The sequence below is a fragment of the Halichoerus grypus genome, chromosome 14 (genome assembly GCF_964656455.1).
Source record: "Halichoerus grypus chromosome 14, mHalGry1.hap1.1, whole genome shotgun sequence".
Lineage (NCBI taxonomy): Eukaryota > Metazoa > Chordata > Mammalia > Carnivora > Phocidae > Halichoerus > Halichoerus grypus.
This window is the reverse complement of record NC_135725.1, coordinates 76,786,931-76,812,337: the sequence shown is the minus strand read 5'-3', so window position 1 is coordinate 76,812,337 and position 25,407 is coordinate 76,786,931. Positions and strand designations below refer to the sequence as shown.

Sequence of the window (25,407 nt, the reverse complement as noted above, 5' to 3'; positions counted from 1 at the left end):
CACTTTCCTTTCGTGCCTGTTTATCTGTCTGAGAGATAGAAGATTTACTTCAGTGGTTTCTATGGGCCTTGACTCTGCCTCTGAGGATGTCTGGGCACAATACCCCAGCTCTGCATTTGAGGAGGACAAATATTAAGAGCCTGGACAGCTTTTGGTTCTGATCCCAATGCTGTTTTCCCTATTGGTGTGATTTTGGACATGACCATTGATCTTGCACCGCTATTTCTCCAACTACAAAATGAGCACGATAACGCCAACGTCTGTAAGGATTAAGGAGATCACGTATGTGGAGCACCAAACACAGAATGGGCCTATAGCATGCCCACGTTTTTCTAAACACCAGCTCCCCAAACCAATCCCCAGAGTTCCTCTGGGCCCAAGATTTCTTTTAATAGGTAAGTGAGCTGATGTCCAGAGGGGGCAGGTGAGTCACAGAGGAAGTCAGATCCCAACCCAAGGCCCAGCCCAGGCCTTTCCTCTCCAGAGAACCCAAGAGCTGGTGAGGCCCTCCCTCCCCTGCAGGACTTGGCTGTCCCCAGGAGGCAAGTGGAAACCTCGGGGCAATGAAGTAAAGTCGTCACCTCTTCACAGAGCGGAAATTGCTCCGAAAGGGAAATTGGACTTCTCCCTTCTGGCCCTCTGGAGCCTTGAAAATGACTACACAATCCCTGCCTACCCTCTTCCTCCATTCTCCCAATTTGATACCGAGCCCCTCCTCCTTTTGGCTGCTGGTGGCTGCTCTGGACCATGGGTGATGCCTGCTTCCCCCTGAGGACCCGTGCTCTGGCTTGTCCACAGCATGACCCTGGCAAGGCCTATGTCTGGGTGGAGAACACATGGGGAAATCACTCCTAACACCTCCATCTCCTGTGGCTTCTCACTTCAGCAGTGGAATCGCAAATAACAGCCACTCGCCAGTACATACTTGAAAATGAAGGGGAGCGATAGTAGGAAATACAGTTTGGTGGGATTGAGAGAAATTTGGATTACAGTCTGATGACTCAGTGTGCCCGTCACACCTCTGTCACTTAGCAGCTGAAGTTTGGAGACATTTCTTCACCTCCCTGGGCCTCAGTTTATTCATGTGTAAAATGGGAATCAGAATCCCAGCCTGGTTAGCCTCTTGGTGTTTTGTGAGGAATTATGAGTTAAGTCATTTAATACACACTTACTGAGCACCTTCTATGCACCAAAAACTGTTTTAGAAGCTGAGATACAGCATCGAAGAAAACAAAATGCTTCCTATCATTGAGCTTATGTTTCCGTGGCAGGGGGTGGGGGGAGGGATGAGGATAAAATAACTGTTACACAATATAATATAATATCAAAGAGTAACATGTGCTTGAAATAAAATAAAGATGGGATAGGGATAGAGGTTGGGGGATGCCGCTTTAGTTAAGGTGATCAGGGAGTACCTCTGATGATGCAACTGAGTCATTGAAGTATGGCCGGCAGACGGCTTCTAGCTGCAGTGAGTAGTAGTGAGGTCCTGGATCACTTAGGTCATATAGACCATGGTAAGGAGTTGATGGATATGAACTACCATATACACTGTAAAGTTCTAGTCCAGTGTGAGTGACCCTGGCCAATAACCACTTCTCCTTATTTTCCAGTCTGTAAAACAAAGCTCTGAATGCATCATGGGCAAGCATCAGGCCAGAAACTTTGCATCACATTAAATCCTCAAAACACTTCATTAAAGTAGGAGTACTTATTCCCATTTATACAAGAGGATTCTGAAGACAGAAAACCCATTTCCATTGGTATCCAAAGACACTGCTTTGCCTGTTATGGCAGATTCCTGGCTTTAATTTTGTTTTGCCTTGCCTTTTTTTTTTTTTTTTTTTTAATTTCTGTTGACTCTCCATATCTGTTTGCATCCAAACTGGGACGCTAGTAAGGGAGAGATGGAAGCAAGGAGGCAAGCTGGGGCAGAGCCACCATCGTGGCCTCAGAGCATAGATGACCATGAATCCATCGTCCACATGGCTCTGTTCAACAGCCTCAGTGAGAGCAAAGGGATGATTTGACTGTGGGACACTGTAAAACACACAGAACGAGCAGTCAGAGAGATGCTTTCCTTCTTGGCTGGTGCTTCCTGCGGTGTGGCTTTTGGCACATCAGTCCCCCTTGCTGGATGTCCATGCCCTGTATACAAAGTAGGGTGCGGTGTGCTAGAAGAGTCCGTACTGATCGAGTAGATGGAGCCTTTCAGCCCTCGTCAGAGAATGTGGAGGAATCTGACCTCTACCCTTTCCTCACAAAACTCAAATCTCAGCCACACAGTCTGCTGCGTGAATCTGGGCAAGTTGCTGCACCTCTGTTAGTCTTGATATCTTCATGTGTAAATGTGAGGAAATAGTTCTTAGAGTTCTTGTGAAGCTGAAATGAGGCGAAGTAGATGAAATACTAGGTATATTACCTAACAGATTGTGAATGTTCAAATGAGGCGTAGGAGGAGGAGAGAAGGCAAGGCAGCGGTAGAGATGTGTCCCACTCAAGGGTTGCTGTAACTTCCAGACATAATTAAGTGCTTAATAAACACTAGTTACTATTTTTCTCCTGTTATACTTTAAGTGAAATGAGTTATATTCTTAGACCGCAGCCATCTAGGTTCCTCTCTCATCTGACCTTCCCTAACCTCTCTCTTGTCCTCCTCTCTGCCCTGACCCTGGTTGAGCTCCCTCCCAGGAATGCAGTGTACAGTTGCACAGGCTTTACACTGCATCTAAAAACTCATCATCCCAGTTGTAGACATCATAGTCATGTGTTAATCATCAGTTTCTTGTTCTAATAAATTGGGGTGTTAGGACAATTTTCAGATACATAGAAGGGAAGTGTTTAAGGAAAGGATGTCTTTTCTTTTTTCTTTTTCTTTTTTTTTTTCCTGATTTGCACAGAGGCACCATCTAGGCAAGGAGTGAGCCGCTGAGCTTTTAGTCTTCCAGCCTGTAAAATGAAGCCCTGAAATTAGATGATGCCTTAGGCTCTCCTTAGCTTTATGTTCTTGAAGATCCGGGAATAGTCATTGCCTGACCTGTGCTCGTGTAATAATCAGTCTGTGTGACTGTGGAGGGGAGCTGTAACATGGGCTGTGTGTGGCCCCTTGGAGATGTGTGGGTCCCTTGAGCCTCTGCCTTAACTCTGGTTACCTATAAAGTGGGGATGACATCTCACCCTGCCTACCCCCTGGGGTTATTATGAGGATCAAATGAGAGAGATGGTTTTGTAAACCCCTAATGAGATGTCAAATTTGAGAGATTACTTATACACACACACAGACTCTCACATATGTGAGTATTTACTTGTGTGTGTATATGTGTATGTATGTATGCATCTATATACTTTATACACATATTTTATATATGTATGCCATATATGTGAATACTACACATGTATACTATAATTTATATATGTGTGTGTATGTGTGTATACCCTATTTAAAAACACACTTACCATATATATATATATATATATATATATATGCTGTAAACTTGCAGGGCTAGTTATGAATTAGAAGCTTATAAACCATGTTTACTCATTCAGTGTAACCTAAGGCATGTATTAAACAGTAGGAAAAACTGACCAGCCAAATTTTCCAAGCTTAAAAACCCTTTTATAGCCTTCATTGTGGGTTGAAGAGAGAACTTGTTTCCCCTTCTCTATTTAAAGGAAAATTTTAATATAAATTGGGAAGCAAGGAAGTCATTCTAACAGTGAAAAAAAGTCCTGTATGTGTGTGGGAGGGATAGATGAGGGGATTTGGATGAAAATGGCTGTTACCTACTCACTCTCCCTTCTGTACCTCTCAGGTCATTACCCCTGGGAGAGGTGGGACCACTAAAGTTGCCCTGGTCAAATGCTCAAGGGCCACCATCTCTTGTGGAGGCCCTTCTGGCCTCTGGGCATCTCCACAAAGTCACCTCTCCCTGTGGGATTTCAGTGGGACCCCAAGGCCCTCTTCTAGCCAGGTTATGGAGTGATAGGACCTTTGACTGGCTTGGTTTTTGGTCCAAAGCTAAAAGGGAAGGGAGCAGCATTCACCCTCTGGGCCTAGGGTCCATCTCTTCAGTGAAGGGGACCAGGTAAGTCCATGGAAGACGGAATGAAAAGAAGGAGCATTAGCCAGCCCTTGGAAGAGCCAAGATGGTGCCGTCGCAATGGTCAGGCCTTGTCCTCTGTTCCTCATCATGCAGGGGTGGTTCTCAGTGTCCAGCTGTCTCGCTCTCTATGTCCCTCTCTGCCTCTTTCCCTCCTGTTTCTTTTTTTGTCTTCGTATTATCCCTTTCTCTTTTGGGATAATACTATCCCTCCCTCCCTTCTTGTTTCTCTTATTCTTGGTCTTCTTCTGTTTCCTTTTATCTCGGTTTTGATCTCTGTCTTTTTGTCTCTCCATCTGCGTATGACTCTCTCTCTCTCTCTCTGTCTCTCTCTCTGTGTTCCTTTCTTTTGCTATCTATTCCTCCTTCAGCCTCTCTGTCTCTGAGTATTTCCTGGCTCTGGTTCTTTTTCTGACTCTTTCTCTATTCCTTCCTATTTCCTTCTCTCTCTCTCTCTCTGTCTCTCTCTTTCATTTGGAAATCTACTTCTCTCTGCCACCTCCCAGGTCCACCTCTTCTCAGTGATTCACCTCAGCCTGGTGGAATGGTGTTGCTTGCACGGCTAGAAAAACTGACTCATCTTTGCTGGCCTTCTCTCTACCTTCCTGGAGTCTCCCTGCCATAAGGGCTGGGCACAGGGATGGGATGAGGAGAGGGATGTGCATTTGTGTGTGTACGTGTACGTGTGTGGCTGTGTGTGTTAGAGAGTGTGTGTATTTGGGGAAGTTGGCTGGGGAATGGAATGGCCTTAGAACCTCATTCATTCCTGGTGCCTTATTGGGGTCCCCAGAGGCTACCTTTGGAGAGTATTGGTCAGATTTGGGTTTGAAGCTTGGTGTGTATATCACCCCAGGAGAGACGAAGAAAGAAACAGGCTCCCTTATCTATGGAAGATATCCCAGCTATCTGCTAACCACAGTCTTTGACGTTTATGTTTAGAAAAGGGAGGGGAGATTTGGGCATTCAGCAAATTTTAATCTCAGGGCACATAGTTTATGCAGTTCTGGTTTGGGCAGAGTAAGAGGTGCTAAATTCAGGAGGATAATTCACTTTCCCTGGATTGTCGAATTTCTTCTCTCCACTTACCTCAAGTGAAATGTTTTACAAATTGTCATTTTCCATAATAAAAGTAATAACAACAGTAAAGCTGCCACTTACTGAGTGTTCACCATGTGCCAGGCACTGTGCTAAGTGCTTTGCATACATTGTCTAAATTAACTCTCAGTATGATTCTTTTGATTCTGTTGAGGTAGGCATTTTCACATGCATTTTTCAGTTGAAGAAAATGAGGATTAGAGAGATTAAGTAACTTGCTTAGAGGAGTCATTTAGCAAAGCCAGGATTTAAAACCCGGGAGCACAGTGTGGCCTTTTCTGCTACTCTTCCCTCCCCAACAGGGATTTGATACTGATGTCTTAGTAAATGTAATTGTCTAAGTCAGGAAATGTGTGGAGGGCTCACTAAGGGTGACTGCCTCATTAGGTACTTCAGGGCGGGGCTGTAAGCCCGTATTAGTCACAGCTGGGCTCACGGTCTGGATGAGGAGACAAGAGCACATGGATCACGAGTCAGGAAATGTGGGATCCAGTTCCAGGGCCTCTTTGGTAGACACATTGCTTTCCTGAGTTTCAGTTTTCCTTTCTGTAAAAAGGGAATTTTCACTTCTATCCCATCTTGCCCACCTCACTGAGCACTTGTGAAGCCTAAATATGATGGCAAAGGAGGTAGGGGCATGCACTGTAAACTTTAAAGGGCTTTACAAAAGGAGAGAGTTGTAAGAAGAGAGTGATAATCTTCATCAGAAAGAGAGAAGAGTCAAAGGATTCACAGGCAGCCAGTGTGGATGCTAAGTGATGCAGCAGAAGGCTTGGCTGGGCAGAAATACCAGGGTTGGGCAGAGATCAAGAAGCAATACCACTAATGGGGGGAATTTCCTGGGGTGTGGGGATCTGCTACCTAGACAAAGCCCAGGGAGGCTCAGACTGAGAAAGCAAAGTGATAGGCAAATATAGAGGACAATAAAGAGGGTCTCGACGTTGGAATTAGTTAAAGAGCAAATCAGGTAAAGGCTGGGTAAGTGTTTGATGCACTCTTTCTATTATGGCCATTTGCTCTGGCAGAAATGTGAACAGATTTGTACAGTCTTGTAGGAACACAGGGGTGCCCCTTGACCCAGGATTCAGTGTTCTTTCACACAGGATCCACTGGCCTCTTGGGATTGCCCTTCCCAACACCATTCAAAAGTTGGTGTGCAGGGAAACCCTAGTCCACCCCTTCCCTAGTGGGCCTTCTTCCAGCTGGGAAGGAAGCCATGCTAGCTCATCTACTTGATCATTCTGCACACCCAGGCACAGGACTCAGATGATGAATAAGATAAGCCAGGTCCCTTTCCATAAGTCCTCTTGGTCACTGGGGGAGGGAGACTCTAAACAGGTGATTGCAGGACAGTGGGCTAAGGACCACATTGGAGGGAAGTGAGGGCATTGTGGGAACCCATCCTATGGTACCTGACCCTTGCTGGATGGAAGGGTGGCCAAGGAAAGCTTTTGGAAAGATACCGGATATGAGCGAAAACATAAGTTGTCTCCACATGTTTGCAAAGTCGTGGCTGAGTCATTAGTTGCTTACCTCTCTGGCCTCACCCCTCCCTGATTCATTCAGTGGATCTTTAATAAATGGCTACTGTGTCCTCCCCACCCCCCTCTTTGCTAGACACTGGGAAACCATGAACAAGATGGAACAAGATGGATAAAGTTTCTGAACTCATGGAACTAACATTTTAGTAATCAAATGAAAATAAGGAGGTAAATAAATAAGCATGGTAACTATAGGTGCTTAGAAGAAGATCAAGAGTTTAATGATGAGGAGTAACTGAGAGTAGATAGCATAGGTCTGCTTTAGATAGGGTGGTGTGAGGGCTCAGAGCAGGTGTAGGACTTCAGCTGAACTGAAGGAAGAGAAGCCGGCTCTCCAGAGCTAAGAGTTCTGGAAGCTCCAGGCCCAGGACGCTAGCCCGAAATTCCCCTGCATTATAGCACCCTCATCCCCCCATGCCTTTCTCCTTCCTGTGACACCGGAATTCCTCTGTGCCACTGATGGGTATGTTTCCAGGTTGTAAAGTTTCTTGATCATCCCATTTTTGTGTCCTTGGGGCTGAACACCCACATACGTCAGTTCCTCCCAAAGGAAGGCCTCCTGTTCCTCCTTCTAACTATGGAAGCAGCCATGTGACATTTTCATCCTCTTGACGGGCACTCTGTGGATTGACCTCAACAACAATCCCTAAATGCACACCACACTTTGCAGATCATAAGGCACTTTTATATTTTTTTTTACGGACTTAATTTAATTCACTCCTCGTGACCCTCTTGCAGAGTAGATACTGACCTCCTCCTTTAAAAGACAAGGAGACTGAGGCCCATAGAGACAGAACAATCAGGAAGTACGTGTTATGGTGAAAAAACCCCACAGGCTCTGGAATTGGGTCAACCTGGGTTCAAGCTTCACTGTGTAGTAGCTGTGGGGTTGGGCAAGTTGCCCCAACTCTCTGAGCTTCTCTTCTGGACAAAATGAGGATAGTAGCCCCAGCTCACCAGACTGTGGGCTGTTCCGTCACACCTGTGGTCCGAGGGGCTCTTCAGGCCCACCAGCAGCACACAGGCTTCCTGCCTCTTTACCCAAGGAGGGAGACGTTGAATGAAGCGCTCAGCCCAGACAAAGTTGCAAGTGTTCGAGGAACTGAGACTCTGATGAGAAGCACATTTTGTACATTCGGTTCTTTCCACTTCACCATAGTGTAACATTTAGGAATGCAAGTTAAAAAAGGAAAGGCAGACAAGAAAACCCTCCCTAGATGCGTGTCGCGAGGGCAGTAAATACACAGCGTGGTCCTCAGAGTGATGGCAAGGGGGCTTTGGCTGTCCTTCCGCCTTGCTCCTCCTGCGCAGCCCGGCTGGTCCCCAGACTGGCTCTCCTCACACATGTTAGCAATACCCACTCCAGCCAAATGCATTAGCATCATTTGTCCTCAGGATGGTGGGGATGACGAGGGCTTGTATGGCCCTGATTAATCCAACTGTAGAAGAGGGCAGGCTCTATTAGCCAAGTGCATATTAATACTGAGGTTAATTATTATTAAATTCTGTATTAATAATAAGTTGCAGGACTCTCTGATGGGTCGCTCATGAAAGCAACCACTGCAGTTCTGCCTCGCTAAGTCATGAGCACCACAGGGAAAGGGTGGCTCAGTGCTGCATCCCACAGTGGGTAGTCTTTTCCTTGAAACCTAGTGGGTGTTTAATAACTGTTTCAACAGTGGGGTTAACAGGGCTGTCCTAGGCCTCAGTGAGGAAGGCACATCAGTTGCTCTTCCTATGAATTTCTCGAAGGCAGAGATTGGGTCTTTGTAGCAGACACCTCTGGGGCCATGCCATATCCTCTTGGCCCAGGGCTACTGCAGCTGCAGCCGTGGTGAGAAGCACTGTCTGCACCAAGGCTCACCTTGTACTGCCAGTGACTCTTAAAAGCAAGCTTCCACTTTCTGCCCCATGGCATTGTACAAGACTAAGAGCTACCTACACTCATAGGCATGCACAGCTGAAAAAAAAAAAAAAGTGTGGGGAAGTTTTTACTCGTGGGGGGGCTCTCAACCAGTGGTCCTCAGGAATCAGGGAATACGTTCTCTAGCTCCTAGCTTTCAGCCAAACAATTCTAGGAGACATCTCTTTCACTTCTTAGAAGGTCCCTGTAGAATAGAGTTCCCATTGCCCATCACTCATGGTGGCAAACTTCATGATGCATTTCTATATTGATGTTTCCTTTTCCTTACTTGATTCTTTCCTCTCTCCCATGTCCGCTTCTTGGAATCACCTCCCAAATAAACCATCTGTACCCAAACCATTCTCTTTAGTCTCTGCTTTCCAGGGAACACAAACTAAGACATTCTTCTTCATGTTGTGTTCCCAGCCATCACCTCAGGTTACGGTACCCAGTAAATACATTCACTCCCTAGACAAATATTTACAGAGCATCTGCTGTGCATAGTCACTGTGGTAAGTGAACCGTCCTTTCCTCATGGAGCTCATAGTGGGGGATACAGACAATACAGTAATTCATCAGTATGTGAGCAAGATTGATAAGTTTTATGAAGAGAAATAAAGTAGAAAACGGGGATAGAGAATGATTAGATGAGACTGAGTAGCTGGAGAAGACCTTTCTGAGGACATGACATTCTGAGGACCCAGCTATCTGGGCAAGAAGGAGTGATCCTGCAAAAATATGGGGAAGAGCTCTTCAGGCAGGGAAATGATGGGTGCAAAGGCCCTGTGGTTGGAGCATCCATGGCATGTTAGAGGAGGAGGAAGAATGCCAGCATCGCTGGAATGAGTGGGTGAGGAAGACAGTGTAGGCAATGAGGTCAGAAGACAGGGCTAGAGAAAGCAGGAATTGGGAATTCTCAGTGATTTTTGTTGAATAATAGAATCTTTGTATCCTTTGCCCTAGGGATATGGGAAGGCTCCGGTTTTGGAGTCTGAAAGCTATAGATTTGAAGTTTCAGACTTGTTATTTAGATGGAGTGTGACCTTAGGCAATCTGCTTGAGACTTGTGAGCATTTTTTTTTTCATTTATAAAATAGCAATCATAAAATCTGCTTCATAGGATTTGTATCTGGTAGGACTCCTAGTTGTAAGTAACAGAAAACAAATGGAAAGTACTTTGGCAGAAAAGGAAAAATACTGACTCATGTATTTGAAATATCCAAGGGTATATCTAGCTTCAGACCCAACCGATCCAAGGCTTCAATGATGTCATCACCAGGACTTGGATGCTGTCCCAGGATTTAGTCTGATTGATCAGGCCTGAGTCACTCGTTCATCTCTCATTGGCCTCTGACATGGAATGGCAGGTCGCAAACCACATGTCCATCTCTGAAGGAGGGAGTAGGCCTTACTTGCAGCAAAATCATATAGACTGAGATGGGGGGCGAGCTGGTTCCCTGGTGGAAAACTGGTGCTCTTAGTAGAAGGAGGCATGGGTTTAGAGCAGGTCCAACCAACAGATGTCCCCTTGAGGACTGGCATGAGGAGGAGCCAGAAGTGCCTTCACACAATTTTTGGCACATGAGAGTTCTCAGTAGATGTTCGCTAAACCACCATTGCCTTTTTGGGAGCCTTCTTTTTCTTTTTTTTTTTTTTTTTGGCAGTCCCTTCTCCATGGGAGTCCTATGCACTCCTAAAAGAGGTCACATAGGAGGCAGCCTGGCTCTCCCAAAAGAGAGTTCTCATGTCCGGTGCCGGTGTTGGGGAGATAGGGGTGGATCACACTGAAGTTCAGTTTCATAGCCTGCCACATGTATCTGCACAGCCAGCCTTATGCTGGGTCCTGACGACACAGAGATGACCAGAACACAAATCCTGCTGACACAACATCTCCCAGTCTGTGGGCACAGGTGCGGTAGGAAAAGCATGGGATCCCAGTAGGTAAGTCACTTAGCCTTCCTTCAACCTGTTTCCTCATTTGTAAAGGCACGGTTAACCTAAGTCTTTAAATTGTATTGAATGTTAATCAAGATGGGTTTTTTTTAATTAATTTTATTTTATTATGTTATGTTAGTCACCATACATTACATCATTAGTTTTTGATGTAATGTTCCATGATTCATTGTTTGCGTATAACACCCAGTGCTCCATGCAATACGTGCCCTCCTTAATACCCATCACTGGGCTAACCCATCCCCCCACCCCCCTCCCCTCTAAAACCCTCAGTTTGTTTCTCAGGGTCCATAGTCTCTCAAGGTGGCGTTGTTTTAGAATGTTTAATCAAGACAATATAGGTAAAAGTGTGATGCCATACGGTAAGAGTGAAATAAACATTTCCTTTCCCGCTCTCCTTTTCTCTTTGCTTGCCTTCAGTCCATCTTCCCTCCCTTCTTTTTAAAAATTACTTCCTTTTGCAAAAAAAAAAGGAAAGTTCTTGGGACTTAGGTATTATATAATGTATCTAAAAGCAGCTGAGCTTCAGCACTAAAAATTTTGCCATCAGACAAACTGATGAGACCTAATGGAGGTGTGGTGGCAGGAATGGGGGGGGCACTCACATTGGTACACCATCCATGTAGCAGGCATACTGCATATATTATTTATTTCTTACCTGATTCTCTGATGATGAAGCAGCAGTCGTCTCTGAGAGTTTAATCATCCATCCCTAGATAGTATAGTTCCTAAGTGGTGGAGGCTGGCTTTAAAACCAGGTCTCATCTGCCCCCCAAACCCACTCTCTTTCCTCTGCCTCATGCTGCCATTACAATAAACGTGAGAATCAGACACCAGGTCTTCAAATTTAAAATAACATGTTTTGGAAGAAACAAATCTACTGCAGCTGAGGCCCTCAAAAAATGTATCTTGTCAGTGACAAGGTCTCTGAATGAATTTCTACATTTGCCCACGTAAAGGAAAGGTGGGAAACGCAGAGCCCTGCTTCTCCTTGGCACCACAGCAAGGAGCATCCGCAGGTTAGAGAGAGGCCAGGCCCAGAGTGGCCTCCACATCCCCTTGGCGTTTCCTGAAAAGAGCATGGAGGCCTGAGCTGGGGACCTTTCTCCCCACCTGGGCTAAATAACTCACTACTCCCGCCCCTTGTATTTTGGAATTCTTTGCTGCTTTTTTCCCAGCCTGTTTTCAATTTGCTCTTGTGGCCAGCTTTGACTCTGACCTCAACTCAATCAGAAGCGAGAGGGTGAGGGGAGAAAGAGAGAGAGAGAGAGAGGGAAAACGAGGAGGCAGAGGATTTGAGGGAGTGATAAAAGGATAGGGGATTGAGGCAGGCGGCGGGGCCTTGAGAAAAATTACTCTGTGCTTTGTTGGGTTGGTTCTGAAGCTTCAGCAGAATCATGATTGACCTTTTCTGTGGACTGTAATGAGAGCAAGGCTTGAGTCTGAGTGGATAAAGAAATGTGTGGGGGTCTGGCCCAAGCCCACTCGGGTTACAGCCCCAGAAGAGCCATAATGGGGAACAGGCACATTCCTGTACAGCGACTCCCAACTCCCTATCTGTTTTCAAGGAAAGAAAAACAGAGAAAGAATGTTAGAATCTTGGACAGGCATGGGCGAGGCGGTGGCGGCAGCAGCCTGGGTCTAGGAGGATTCTGCCACACGGCCATAACATGTCAGAGAGGAGGGGACAGAGCTAATGTAGGCAGGGTGTCCTAGTGGAAGGCACATGGAGCTCAGAAGCAAAAAAGATAGGTTTAATCCTGGACTCTACCCTGAGAGGCTGCGAAGCCTTGAGTGGGGCTGCAACATTCCTGAATTTCTGTATTCCTATCAGGGAATGTGGCAGGGTTTTTGGATTCAAACATTTTTAGCAATAAAACTTATAAGCCAACATTTTTAAAACCGTTTTTTCCCCAACTTACATAAAACATGGACCATCAGTATATAAAACAGATCTAACTGGTGTTGTTCTGGTTTGAAGTTAGCATGAGTATAAGAGGAGACAGAATTTAGCCCCTACCTACCGCCTCTACCGTTCCTTCTCAACTCTGGAGTTCTGCATATTCTATTTGGCAAACCACTGCTAGAATATATTACATAGTGGAAACCTGTTGAACTACTTCTGTCTCTCCTGGGCTTTGTATCTTTCTTAGGGAGTCCAAGTTTAAGAAGATGGCCGGTGGAACTGTGTGCCTTGCACAGCGCCTGGCACATAGTAAGGAGAGCTCACATTCATGTGGACTATAGCTGGTCAGAAACTGAAGAGCAACGTCTGCAGTTTTTAGCAATTTTATCTCCTAGGCTGGCTGATAGGAATGATCACATAGGCTCTAAGAGTCAAGAGATGAGGTTTTTGTTCTAAGTCAACCTCCTACTTTGTGTTTGGCCATGGACATGCCACTTTCCTTCTCAAGGCTTCAGTTGTCACCTGGAAAAGGATAGGATTTTACCCAAAAGTTGGGTTAAAAAAAAAAAATCTAGGGGTCCTTATCTCTCTTCCCTGTTATGATGACAATAATAATAAAAACAATAATGATAGTTAACATATTTTGAGCCCTAGTGTATGCCAGACATTATGCCAATTGATTTGTAAGCAATATATTCAATTTTTACATGATACAATGCTGTAAGTTAGATACTATTATTATATCCATTTTACATGTGAGAAAATAGATGTAAAGAGTGAAGGAATCTGTCCAAGGCAAGCTGTAAGTGGGGGTGAACCAGGATTTAATCCTAGACAGCATAAATTCAGAGCTCAACCTCTTAACCACTGCACTGTAGTATTGTTCGTTCAGTTGTTCCACTGCCAGACTTGGGGTATGGTATATTGTAGAACCCTGATGCATGTGTTGAATTGTACTGATTTGCATTTGTGCATAGAGAAGCCTCCGGGCCTTTCTTAATTACTCCCCCCCACCCCCCCACTAAGTAAGCGAGGACAGTGAAGGATTGCCTCATTCACCTGTCTCCACCTAGGTTACATTTAAACCTTCTGGAATAGAGTGCCAAGAAAAGCAATCTTACATTTTACTTTATGGGTCTGTTCTTGTATTTGAGAAACCTTCCTGTTGTCAGATTACAAACTGTAGAAGGTCAGGGACCATTTCTTTTATTGTTTCATTCCCCAAGACCACAGAACTAAGAGTGGCATGAATTCAATTGCAGACCGAACAGAATTGAGAAAGCTCACTTTCTAACACTATTTTTTTAAAAACTTTCTCTAGGAGGCAGCACAGTATAAAAGAAAAGGTATGGCTTTGGAGTTAGGATGATCTGGGTTCAAATCTCAGCTCTGTCCCTCCCTAAATTTCTGAGCTTAATCTCAGCTTTACAAGAGAGATATTAACATTTAACTCATTAGTATTGAGTATTGTGACAAATGAAAAAAAAGAAAATTTGGTACTAAATGTCAGTTTTCTTCCCTTTAACTCTTTTCATTTGAACGTCATTATGTATATTTAGTCCCGAATAGAACTGGGCACTGAGTTTCCTTAGAATGTCCTCTGTATAACTAGTTATATATGCCATGCTATCCAGTTTCTTCACTTGAACTAAACCTATAAACCTTAGAACCGTGTGCCTATCTTACTGACCTATCAGACATATTATGAGGCTTTTATCCAGGGTCCAAATTATTCTGAAATGGATTGAAATATCTGGAAAACTATGCCCATTTTAAATGAATGTCAACCATATTTTGGCTTGAAGATGGTTAATACAGGCCACAGGAATACTGAATTCCCTCATGAGGGGCCAACTCTTTCAATGGCTATCTAGAAACAAATTGAAAAGCAGACAGACATGGATCCAAGCTCAAAGAAAACAAATGTAAGCTGCCAAACTTGAAATCCTAAGAAACCAAGAGAAACAAAGCCCTTACTCCCTCCTGTGAGTAATTCCATGTTTTTCCCCCTTTCCTTATTTTCCACCCTATACATTGTTCTGCTTTGGTACCTATTGGCAGAGAGACATTGTTGGTTTATGATTTTACTGTGGAGGAAACTGACATAAGAGGCCTATGGAAGAAAGAGGGGAGGCCAAAATCTTTGATGAATAAAGCTTTCATTTACCTTTTCATTTTCTAGCAGAACTGCTGGTTCTAGACAAAGAATTTCTTCTTAGACTCAGCCTTTCTTTCTAGACTCCAAACTCAGTAAGAGCTATTGACCCCGTATTACAGAAAGGAAAACTGAGACTTTGAGAAGTTAAGAGACTTGCAGTAAATGGTGGAAATAGAATTCAGTCCGAAGTCTGTCTGACAATAGCAGGTGAACCTGCGTGTCGCTGACATCAGCCTGGTTCAGACACTTCCTCTGGCAGCTATGTATCAAGTCTATGAACTGTAGTTGTCATTGTAAAAAGTGGAAAACAAAGAACACCACACATCAGCTCTACTAGATTGGACCATAGGGACAAATACTTTATAGAACCGTTGTTTACCTGAACTCCCAGGGCTCTCCAGACTGTTCAGTCAGACAGGTGTTAACCTCATTCACTTGTGAGTGAAGAATGAAACTTTTCTTTGAAAGACCAACAGGAGGTGATCTGTATATTCTGCCCTCCCAGTTCCCTGCCTCCCCAGGTCACAGTCTTCTCAGATACTTGGCCAATATTACTGTTCCATGATAGTTCATTATATTGGATTGTCCTTAACATCAAGTAGAGAAGATTTAGTTGAATGGACATCTTCCTCTTGTTTATTACTAAGAATAAGTGAGTAGAGAGTGTGAGGCATTCCGTACCAGACAAGAAAGAGAAGGAATGAACTGTAGGGAGGCCTCCTATTATTCCATACTTTGTGGTATAAAGTAACTCACATGCTTGTTTTGCTCCTAAATTATCCGATTTTAGAATTAGAAGGGAACTTAGAGGCCATTTAGTCTGGCTCATTTATTTTATCTATTTTTAAGTAATTTTTTATTGATTTTTTTCTTTGTTACATTTCATTGTAGGTAGTTTTTTTTTTTTTAAACAGAGATAATGGGTATTTTTTCTCTTATTTTTCCTTATCTCACTTTACAAAGCCACTATTATGTATTTGCTATCATTTCTTCCTTCTCTTTTGAAATAGATACACATGTAAAATTTCCACCAAACATTAGATTATTCTGTAATAGCACAGCCTGTTTTTTAATTTAATATCTTTTCCTATAATTTCATAATCTTCCACAATATTGTTTTTAATAGCTACAAAATATTCCATTGCATCATTGAACTATAATTGATATTGCTGTTTCTATATCATTGAACATTTAGTTGTTTCTAAATTCTTCTTGATTTAAATAGTACCATAATGTTTGTTCACATAGCTCAATCTTTGTGTACATCTGTGTTTTTATTTTATTTTTTTCAAAGCTCTAATAGTGATTCTACCACTTTGATTCTACAGAGGAGAAAACTAAGGCACAGAGATGGGAATTCGGTTGCCCCAAGCTATCCAGCAAATCCTTAACAGAGTTAAGACTAGATTTGAAAATGTTATTCTTTTTAGTCAGGCCTATTTCTAGTAAACTTCAGCTGCTTCCTAAAACCCAGTGGCTCAGTCGACTTTTGGAAATCATGGAAATCAAGGCACTTGCCCTTGCTCTTCCACTGTCCCTTCCTGTCCGATGGCCTTCATCACTCATCAGTCATAGAACTCTTTCCCCCTCAGTTGGACCAGGTTTCTGTCCATCTCAACATAACACTTCATGAATCTAGTACCACTGCATTAAGAGTGACCATGCGATAAGAAACCTATCTTATATCCTTGGAAGGAGAATGCAATCCCAAGAAGGAACAGCCTTGCTCAAGTAATGAAGAGGAGGTTAATGGCAGGAACAAGACCAGAAAATTTACTCTGGACAGAAAGCATTATCCCCCTGTTACCTTTCCATGCATTTTTAGTACACAGTAATTTACCTCATTTGAGCCTTGTTATAATTTCATAAAGGTAGGTATTAGTATGCCCACTTTCCAGTTGCGAAAATTCCAGCATAAATTTAAACAGAGGCATTAGGGCTAGATACTAATCTGTGTCATGTTCATATGCTGTACTTGTTTTGTCCACTAATCCTCCTGATAATGATATCCAGACATTTCATGGGTTTGGGCAGCAGCAAGAATGTCTGCTCACCAAGGCCTGAGCTGGAGAGCTCATCTTTCTTTGTCTCCCTCCAGGAGAGTTCCTGAGTTTTGCTGATGACTTACTCTCTGGCCTGGGCACATCTTGTGTGGCAGCTGGTCGAAGCCATGGAGAGGTCCCTGAAGTCAGTATCTACTCCGTCATCTTCAAGTGTCTGGAGCCCGACGGTCTCTACAAGTAAGATGTGCTGGGTGTGTGGGGAGTGTGAAACAGGTCGATTTTAAGTCTGGGAGGCAAGGAATGAGTAATCCGTCCAGGCCAACCAAATGTTTTATAGGCCAGCCCATATGTGCACCTTGAGATGCTGAGGTTTAGAAGTATCCATTGGAGAAGTGTCGCCACAGTAAGCCACAGAATCCTACAGGGTTAGCACTGAAGGGCCCAGGGAGACCAGGGAACACAAAACCATTTCTTCTAGTAAAGAAGAATCTGCAGCCAAGAGAGGAAACATGGCAAGTTAGCAAGGAGGGCTGGGGCAGGAGTGCCTGCCTGGAGTTCTTTTCTCAATTCCATGATATCTCCTCTGAAAAAGATTACATTAGCATATTTGAAGTATATATATACATATATACACACACACATATATATGTATATATATACTTGTATTCATATGTATTTGTTAGTTTGTTTTACTAGATTCAGCTGCTCCCCTTAGAAATAGTGCCACCATCACTCCTTCACAGAGTACACTGGAGTCACTGCATTCACACTTCTAGAGATGCAAAAGGAAGTCATTCTAAGGCTCAGCTGTTAATCTCAGAGGGAAAGGGGGCTCATCTTTCTTTTGTTCCATTTTCAGTGAGTATTGTCACACTGAGATGCATCCATCATAAACTATTACATAGAATTCTAGAGATAAGCTGTCTTCATGTATCCTAATTATGAAACTATAGGCCACTTCCCTTAGCAACCAATTTCACCAATTATTGAAATCATTTGTTTTTCTTTTATTTACTCAGTGATCCATTTACTTATCCATTTACCTAATCATGAATCCCTCCCTCCTTCCATCCTTTTCTCTCCCCTTTCCTCTCTTTCTCCATCCATCCATCCGTCTGTTCATCCACTCTTATACTCCATCACTCATTCACTTATTCATCACTTCTTTCATTCATTCACGTTTTTACTTATTCATAACTCATTTATTTATTCATCAGACATTTTCTGAGGACTTCCTATGACTTGGTACTAAGCTAAGAAATACAGGTATGGATGTGACGAAGACAGAGGTTTAATTCTCAAATGACTTATAACTTAATGATGGTATGAAAGGCCGCAGATTGTGGAATCAGATCTGGCTTTGACATTTTTAGTTATGTCACCTTAGATAAGTTGCTTTACCTCTATAAGCCTCAGTAAGAAGGTAATAATAAAACCTAGGCTGTAGAGTTGCATGAGATTTAAGTAAGAAACACCCTAGCACAGTAACTAAGTATGTGCTCAGTAAGTATTATCCCTCCACCATCTGAATCTCCTTCACCTCCAAACCACATCCCATCCCTACTTCCTCTGGAAGATACCACTTTTCTAAATACCATGGCACTCTTTTGAATACCCAACATATTCAGGCTCTTTGGTAACACCCAACAGATTCATGCACCAAACTCAGGAATATCACTGTAAGCTAGAAATTGGGCCTCTGACCCTCGCTCTGCCACTGATTATCTCATAGATGTGGGGGCCCAAGTTTTAGTTTGTCAGAATGGCAAAATCAATTGGGGACAGTGAGAGCTCTGGGAATGGAATCTCCAAAATACCATAGGCTATCAGATCTCTTCTGGTGGGACATGTCGACAAACTTCCTAGAGGAAGTAGCATTTGCCTCAGGCCTTAAGTGGTGACTTGGGATCTAGATCTTGAGAGCATGACTCCATAGCTTCTTAATCAGTAAGTGCTGACACTAACCTCTTGGGCTCTAGGATCACCCATCTATATAATACACAAGTGTGTGACTGGATTAAGAGCTATAAGGTCTTTTCCAACTCTCAAAACTATGATTATATGAAGAAAGTAGCATTTTTGAAAGATTTCAAGATGGCTGACTTCTGGTTCCTCTGTCCCCCATTATGGGTATAGACTCGAGACAGACAGACAGATCTGGGTTCCAGTCTCTCCCTGCACTTATCAGCTGTGTGACACCGAGTGTGCTTCTCAACCTTCTGAGCTTCCATCTCCTCCTCTGTGAAAATGGGGATAATGACAGTGTCTGACTCACTGGGACCTGAAGAAGATTTGATGAGATAGTGCACAAAAGCTCTCCACTTGGTGATGAGCTCCCAGTAAGAGTGTGAGAAGTGTTAGCTGTTACCACTGTTGTTCTTGTTGTCCTTGTTGTGCTAAAAATTAATTTTAACTCCCTTCCCCTCCTTTTGCCAACTTACTGGGATAGCATCTAGTAGAGAGGGACAGAGCCCCAGCAGGTGGTTCCTATCGACTGAGACACAAGCAGTAATCCTGTCTCTGGGTGACGTTGTGGAGTCTTGGCATTAGCCAATCTGAAATCCTACAGGCCCATTATGTAGAGAGCAATGAAATGTTTTATGGAACCCCAAAAGCAGTTAACACTGAGAGCTGACAAATCAGTTAACATCCTTTAGAAGTGATGATCATTTTCCCTCACCTCTTCTTTTCCTTTCTTCTTGATATCCCCTACCCCCTTCCCACCTCTTGACATAGGACCATCCTTTCTTCTTCTGTCCTGGAAATGTGTTTCTCATGAGCTTGTCATCCCTAACTCTGAACACGTCTTTATTTTATTTTTGAAATTGATTTTATTAATGGCTGTGGAATCTGGGCTGTTCTGACAAGGAGCCCAGGGTGTGGTTTGGACCCCATCTCTCATCCTGCTGGTGGCTTTCCTTCCGTGAAGTCTGACCAGCTCAGTCTTGAGTTTTAAAATAGTTACACTGTCAGTTCTTGGGGTTTCAAATTTTCTGCTTGCTCGTCCCTTACCAAAATTAGTTTTCTAACTCGGGTCGAAAAGGCTGTGTGTGGCAGTAGGAGGAGGACAGACTGAGCTGAGTGCAAATCCTGATTCTTCCTTGTCCTCAGAACCTGCCCTGGGGAAAGCCAGTTCTCACTGCTCTATACCACAGTGTCTTCCTCTGGAAACAGGGAGCTGGTAATTGTTTTGATCTTGTAGGGTTAAAGGGAAGAGCATTAAGTGAGAAACTCCACAGACAGGGTTTACCAGAATGCCTTGCACATAGTTACTGTTTTTTTCTCCTTGACTCCATCACTGGTTATCTGTATCTTTCACAAGTATAATCCTGGAAGAGCCGTTCCCTATGGGGCAGGTTGGGGTGCTGCTAGCCCTGGAAAAAAGGACCATCCAGGATCCTTTGGGAATGAAATAGGATGAAAAGAGAACATGGGTCCAGACCCCTGAGTTTTAATTAAGCACAGGGCACCAGATCCCCCATGGACCAACTGCCAGAGCTATAATAGGATTCAGGTGGCACAGGCGTTGAGGATCAGCCTCTCAGGCAGGTAGTCTGAGTTCACATCTCACTACTGCCACTTCTGTCTCTGGGACCTTGGGCTAAACATTCATGCCGTCTCCTTGTTCTGCAGTTTCAACACTTTCAAAGTGAAGGTGTGTTAGGTCCACCCCAGTTTGAGAGTTCAGAAAATGCGTACTTTTGCCACAAGATTTCTTCTCATTCTCTCTCTCCTTCTCCTCCTGGGCTTCTGCCCTTTCTACTTTTCTACGTCTCTCACTTTGCTTTTACCCCACTGTGCCTCCCTGCATCTCTGTTCATCTCTCATGCCTTTCATTCCCTCTCTGTGTAAGTATATTCTGCATAGCTCACTCTCTTTGTCTGTCTGCCATTCTCCCAGTCATTCCTTCTTTGCCTTTCTATTTGTTATTCTCTTAACTTCTGTTTGTCTGTATATAACTCAGTTTCTCTGTCCTATTTCTTAGTTGAGTTTGGATTCCTCTCTATCTGTCTCTCTCTTTCTCTCTCTGAATGCCCACTCCCTCTCTCCTCTCCACCTGGGAAGACAAATTGCTTTTGCAGCCCCTCCATCCATGTAATTTTACACAGCACACAGGGTTGAGACCAATTGGAGGAGTGAAAGTCAAGGCTGATTTTCTGTCCTAAGCTCACCCTGGTGTAGCAAAACAGAAACATCAGCATTTGGGCCCTGTTTAAATTGAATTTCCTTGTTTGTTCCATTTGTTTTGCTTTTGAATGAAAACAAACAAAGAGCAGCAGAGGAGAGGGTCCCCAGAAGGTCTGACAGTGTGGCCAGCTCCTGCACCCTTGGGTTGTTGGAACTGGTGAGTGACCCCCGAACAGGAATCTCCACTCAGGGTGGACGGGTCAGGCCGGGCTAGGCATCCATGGTCCCTGCCCTTGGCTGGCTAAAGGCCTAGACACTGTTCTTGTCGCCATTCCTCAATTTCCTATTACCCAAGGTAATTAGCCTCTGTCTTGTCTTGGCTGCCTTGCCTTTCTCTAATCATGGATGACTGCCAAAGGGTCCTGAGCAAACATGCAGCAGCAGCCAGGCCCAATTCCTGGGTGGGGAGGGGGGCTCATTCCCACACATTTGAAGGCTTGCCCCAGGCCCGTCCTTCACCTCCATGGCCTCCGCTCTGTGAAAAGAATGCCAAGGGAGCCTGGGTACTGCAACCATGTGCCAACATCCGCGGTGGGACCAGAGGCTCAGGGGAGGGATTCCTTCTCAGCAGGGATGGGTGGAGTTGGAGGAGAGGAGTAAAAAGAAAACCAGGGCCCTGGAGAAGAGCAGGCATTGTGAAAAAAAGAGCCTGAGGTCAGGAGTCAGATAGCAGTTCCCACACTTACTCCCAGTGAGACCTGGGGCCGGTTCTTTCCCCTCCCCTGGCCTTGATGTTGTCATCTGTGAAATGGAAACATTAAACTCTGTGCTCTGAGACATGCACACTGAGGTGGGGATGCAGACTATACCAGAGTCCTGATCCTCAGTGCTTCCAGCACTTCCTGGATCATAGCAGTAGTGGGGTTAGTAATAGTCGATTGAGCATTCACCATGTGCCAGGAACCACACTAGGGATGTTACGTGTACCATCTCATTTAATCCTCACCATAACCCTATAGATCTGATATCATCCTCATTGTCATCACCTCCTGTTTCATCGTTGGGAAAACTGGGGCTAAAAGGGGTAAACATTTTGCCCCAAATCACATGACAAGAAGAAATAGAGCAGAGATTCATACCCAGGCTGACTCTAACACCCACCCTCCCCTCCCCTCGCCCCATGTGCTCTCCCTGTCCTTGTCCACCACACGTGTGAAGTTGTCAGAGCATGAGGGCAGGAGAGGCTTCGAACTGCAAGCAACCATTTGCAACGGAAGGACCGCTGGGGGCCAGGCAGACCCAGACTGCAGCGTGCAGATCCCCAGGGAGAGTACTTCATGCTCATCCTTCTCATCTGGGAAATGGAGCTGATTAATCTGATCCATAAAATGAGATGATTAGTTATACCTCCTCACATCGTCACAAAGATTAAAGTGAGTAGTAGATGAGGAAGTGCTTTGAATTTTTCATAAGGTCATGTGCTCATGAAGGGTTTTCTCGATCACCCCATTTTTCAAAGATCAACAATGCGGAGGGCTGTAGACATTTTGAGTCCACATGCCCCTCTCCACTTACCACCTCACGTACGTATTTTTTTGTAAGGTTTTTTTTTTTTTATTAATATAGAATGTAATACTTGTTTCAGGGGTACAGGTCTGTGATTCATCAGTCTTATACAATTCACAGCGCTCACCATAGCACATACCCTCCCCAGTGTCCATCATCCAGCCACCCCATCCCTCCCACCCCCCTCCACATACATATTTTTAAATTAGGCCTTTGAACTCAGACAGAGGGATGTTTTTACCTCGGCTCTTGCACCTATCCACAGTGTGGCCTTGGGCAAATTTCTTAACCTCTCTGAGTTTTGGGTTTTCATCTGCGAAATGGAATCACAAGAGGACCTTTTCCATAGGGCATTGTGAGGATTCAATGAACTGAAACACGTAAAGAGCACGAGATGGTGTGTAGCTCATTGTTGGTACTTAATAAATGGCAGGATGAGAAGCACCACTGTCATTTCCATCAGTGACAGCAATCTTCACCTAAGCAGTCGGGCCTGGGGTTGCCACGTTGACACTGTTGTGTCCCCAGCATTCCAGTGGGAGAGCACATTTAACCTTTACCTCTCACACTGGCCCTTTACTAATCGTCCCCAGACATTTGCTAGAATGTAGCAGTTTCTTCCTTCCTCAAGGTCTTTGCTTCTACCTCTTCCCTTTCCCCAGGGTGGACCTCTCCTGGCTTTTCCCCTGAAGGTTCCCATGATGGTTCCCTTTCTCCTTCATGTTTGTAATTACATGTCATGCTGTCTCCTTACAAAGGCCTTCCTTGACCACTTTATCTGCAGTAGATCCTGCCTGCCACACATAGACACACAAAGCCGGGTACTTACTAAAGCTAGAATGATTTAGTATCTGTTTCCTTGTTTGTTGTCTGTCTTTTCTCACCGGACTGTCAGCTGCATAGAGTAGGATCTGGGTCTGCCTTTTTATCCTGTATCCCTGGTGCCTAGAACAGTGACTGATGCCAGTAAAGAATCCAATAAATAGTTGTTGAATGATTTGAATACATTTCCAAGTCAGTGCCGAAATCTGGAGACACTGACTTTTCCCCTTCACTCATTCACAACTTCTAACTGTGGTTTCTTATCAGTTATTCAGGGGACATCAACCTAGTACTATACTACCTAGGTCGTCCTAGTACCCTATCTCTGTGTCTCTGTATCTACCTTGAGATTTGTCTGTCTGCCTACCTACCTACATACCTACCATAAACCTTAGCTAATTTAATCCTCCAAACAACTCTCTAAGGCAATTACTATTATTCTTAGCCAAGAGATTAGGCTCCTAAGGCACAGAGAGTTCAGATAACTTGACCAAAGCCTCAAAGCCAATAAGAGGAGAAGCCAAGCTTTGAATTCAGCTCATTTATTTCCAGAGCCTGAACTCAAAATTTCCACACTAGATCATGAGAAGTACTAGCTGGGGGCCAGGGGGAGAATCTGTTCCGAGGGATCTTTTGTGCAAAGACCCATGGATGCCCAGATGAGTTGGAAACAATATGGAAAACAGATTTTCAGTCCTGACACCAAAAGCTGCATGACTACTACCACCAAAGGCCAAACTTCCTCCTGCCTCTGCAGTCCTGGCCCAGCCACACCCACAGGTGAGCTCCGAGCCTGTACAAGGACCTCTGCTTCTCTTAGCCATGAGCTCCCCATGCCAATTTTGGGCCCCCAGAACTCCCAGCTCTCATCTGCTGAGTTGTTTCCCAGTGTCTCCAGACTGCCACGTGTTTCTGCAAACAAGTCCAGGCTCCCAGCCCAAGGATGCTATTCCAAGAGCCCAGAGAGATTGGAGCTTTTGGATGGAGGGAGCATTGCTGGGCCCCCATTGCCCCCAGGACCCCACCCCTGCTTGGGCACAGCCCGGGCAGCACATTGCAGAAGCAGTCAAGGCCACCGCCATGGATACTATAATTATATATTAGATGAAATCCCAAAGTTTCCCTTTATTTACATTCCTACCCTACCCTCTTCATTTCCTCTCTTTATGCCAAGAATCAGCACAGACTTTACTGGAAACAGCATGAAAGTCATCAGGAGCCCTCTAAGGCTGGCTTCCAAAAGTGCTTGCCCAGATGATGGGAGGCAAGAGACCTGAGAGTCATCTTGCTTCCAAAAGTGCTTGCCCAGATGATGGGAGTCAAGAGACCTGAGGGTCTCTAAGCTGCTGTGAGGCCAGGGGCAAGGATTTGTCCCCTTTGGAGGCCTCTGGGTCTCCATTCGTAGAAGAGGGATTGAATGAGGCTAACCCAAAGGACCATTTCATGAATTTGCAGGCTGTGCATCTCAAGAGATAATGGAGGCAAGGAGATGCACTCAAGCCCTGGTGACTGGAGAGTTTGAGTCTGAATGGAAGAGTTCATTCAGCTTTAAGGCCCCATACTTCTGTCTTTCAGTTTCAGTAACCCTGTCTGATTAGTGGGCCTCCTGAGCCACGTCCCCAGTGTGACTGGGCCCAATTTCTGAGGGGACTTTCAGCATTTAGGGGAAAGAGGATAGGCACAGAAGAAGCCTGCCATGTTGACCAGGGCCCTGGGCCACAGCCTCTGGACCAATGCGAGCTGAGGCTGAGGCCCAAGGTTGATCCAGGACACACCAGGGCAAAGAGCCAGGACAGGCCTGACAGTTTTTGTCCTGCTCTTTACTGGCTTTTTCTTCCCGGTGTGATACTTTCTCAGTTCTTTTTTCTTCTCTTCAGTCCTCCTTCCCTCCCTCCTACCACTTCCCTTCTCCCTCTCCTCTACTTTTTCTGCCTTCTTCCCCTCCTTCATCCCTCCTTCCTTCCATCTCCCTCCCTTATCCTCTCCCTGCATCCCCTTCTGTTTTTCCAACATCTCTTCTTTCCTTTCCCCTTTGTCCATTTCTTTATTGTTTTACTCTTTTTTCCCTCTCACTTTCTTCTCTCTCAGTATTGGTCACGGATGCTGCCTCTCTTGGTGTCACCCTGACTTCCCATCCATTTTTTTTTTTTTTTTTTTTTTGGTCTGTGTGTCCTTCTCTTCTACTTGCCATCTCTGCATGTGCATGTCTTGTCACTTTCTCCCTTACTTACC

At 44.6% G+C, this 25,407-nt stretch overlaps 1 protein-coding gene across 4 annotated transcripts in view; it reads left to right on the top strand.

Annotated features, from left to right (window-relative positions):
- Positions 1-25,407, top strand: part of ASTN2 (astrotactin 2) — an 865,335-nt gene that overhangs the window by 785,939 nt on the left and 53,989 nt on the right. For all 4 annotated transcript variants that reach the window (XM_078061680.1, XM_078061681.1, XM_078061679.1 and 1 more), the window contains one exon: positions 16,755-16,896. In XM_078061680.1, the coding sequence (XP_077917806.1) occupies positions 16,755-16,896 (142 nt within the window). The remainder of the gene's footprint in view (positions 1-16,754; positions 16,897-25,407) is intronic.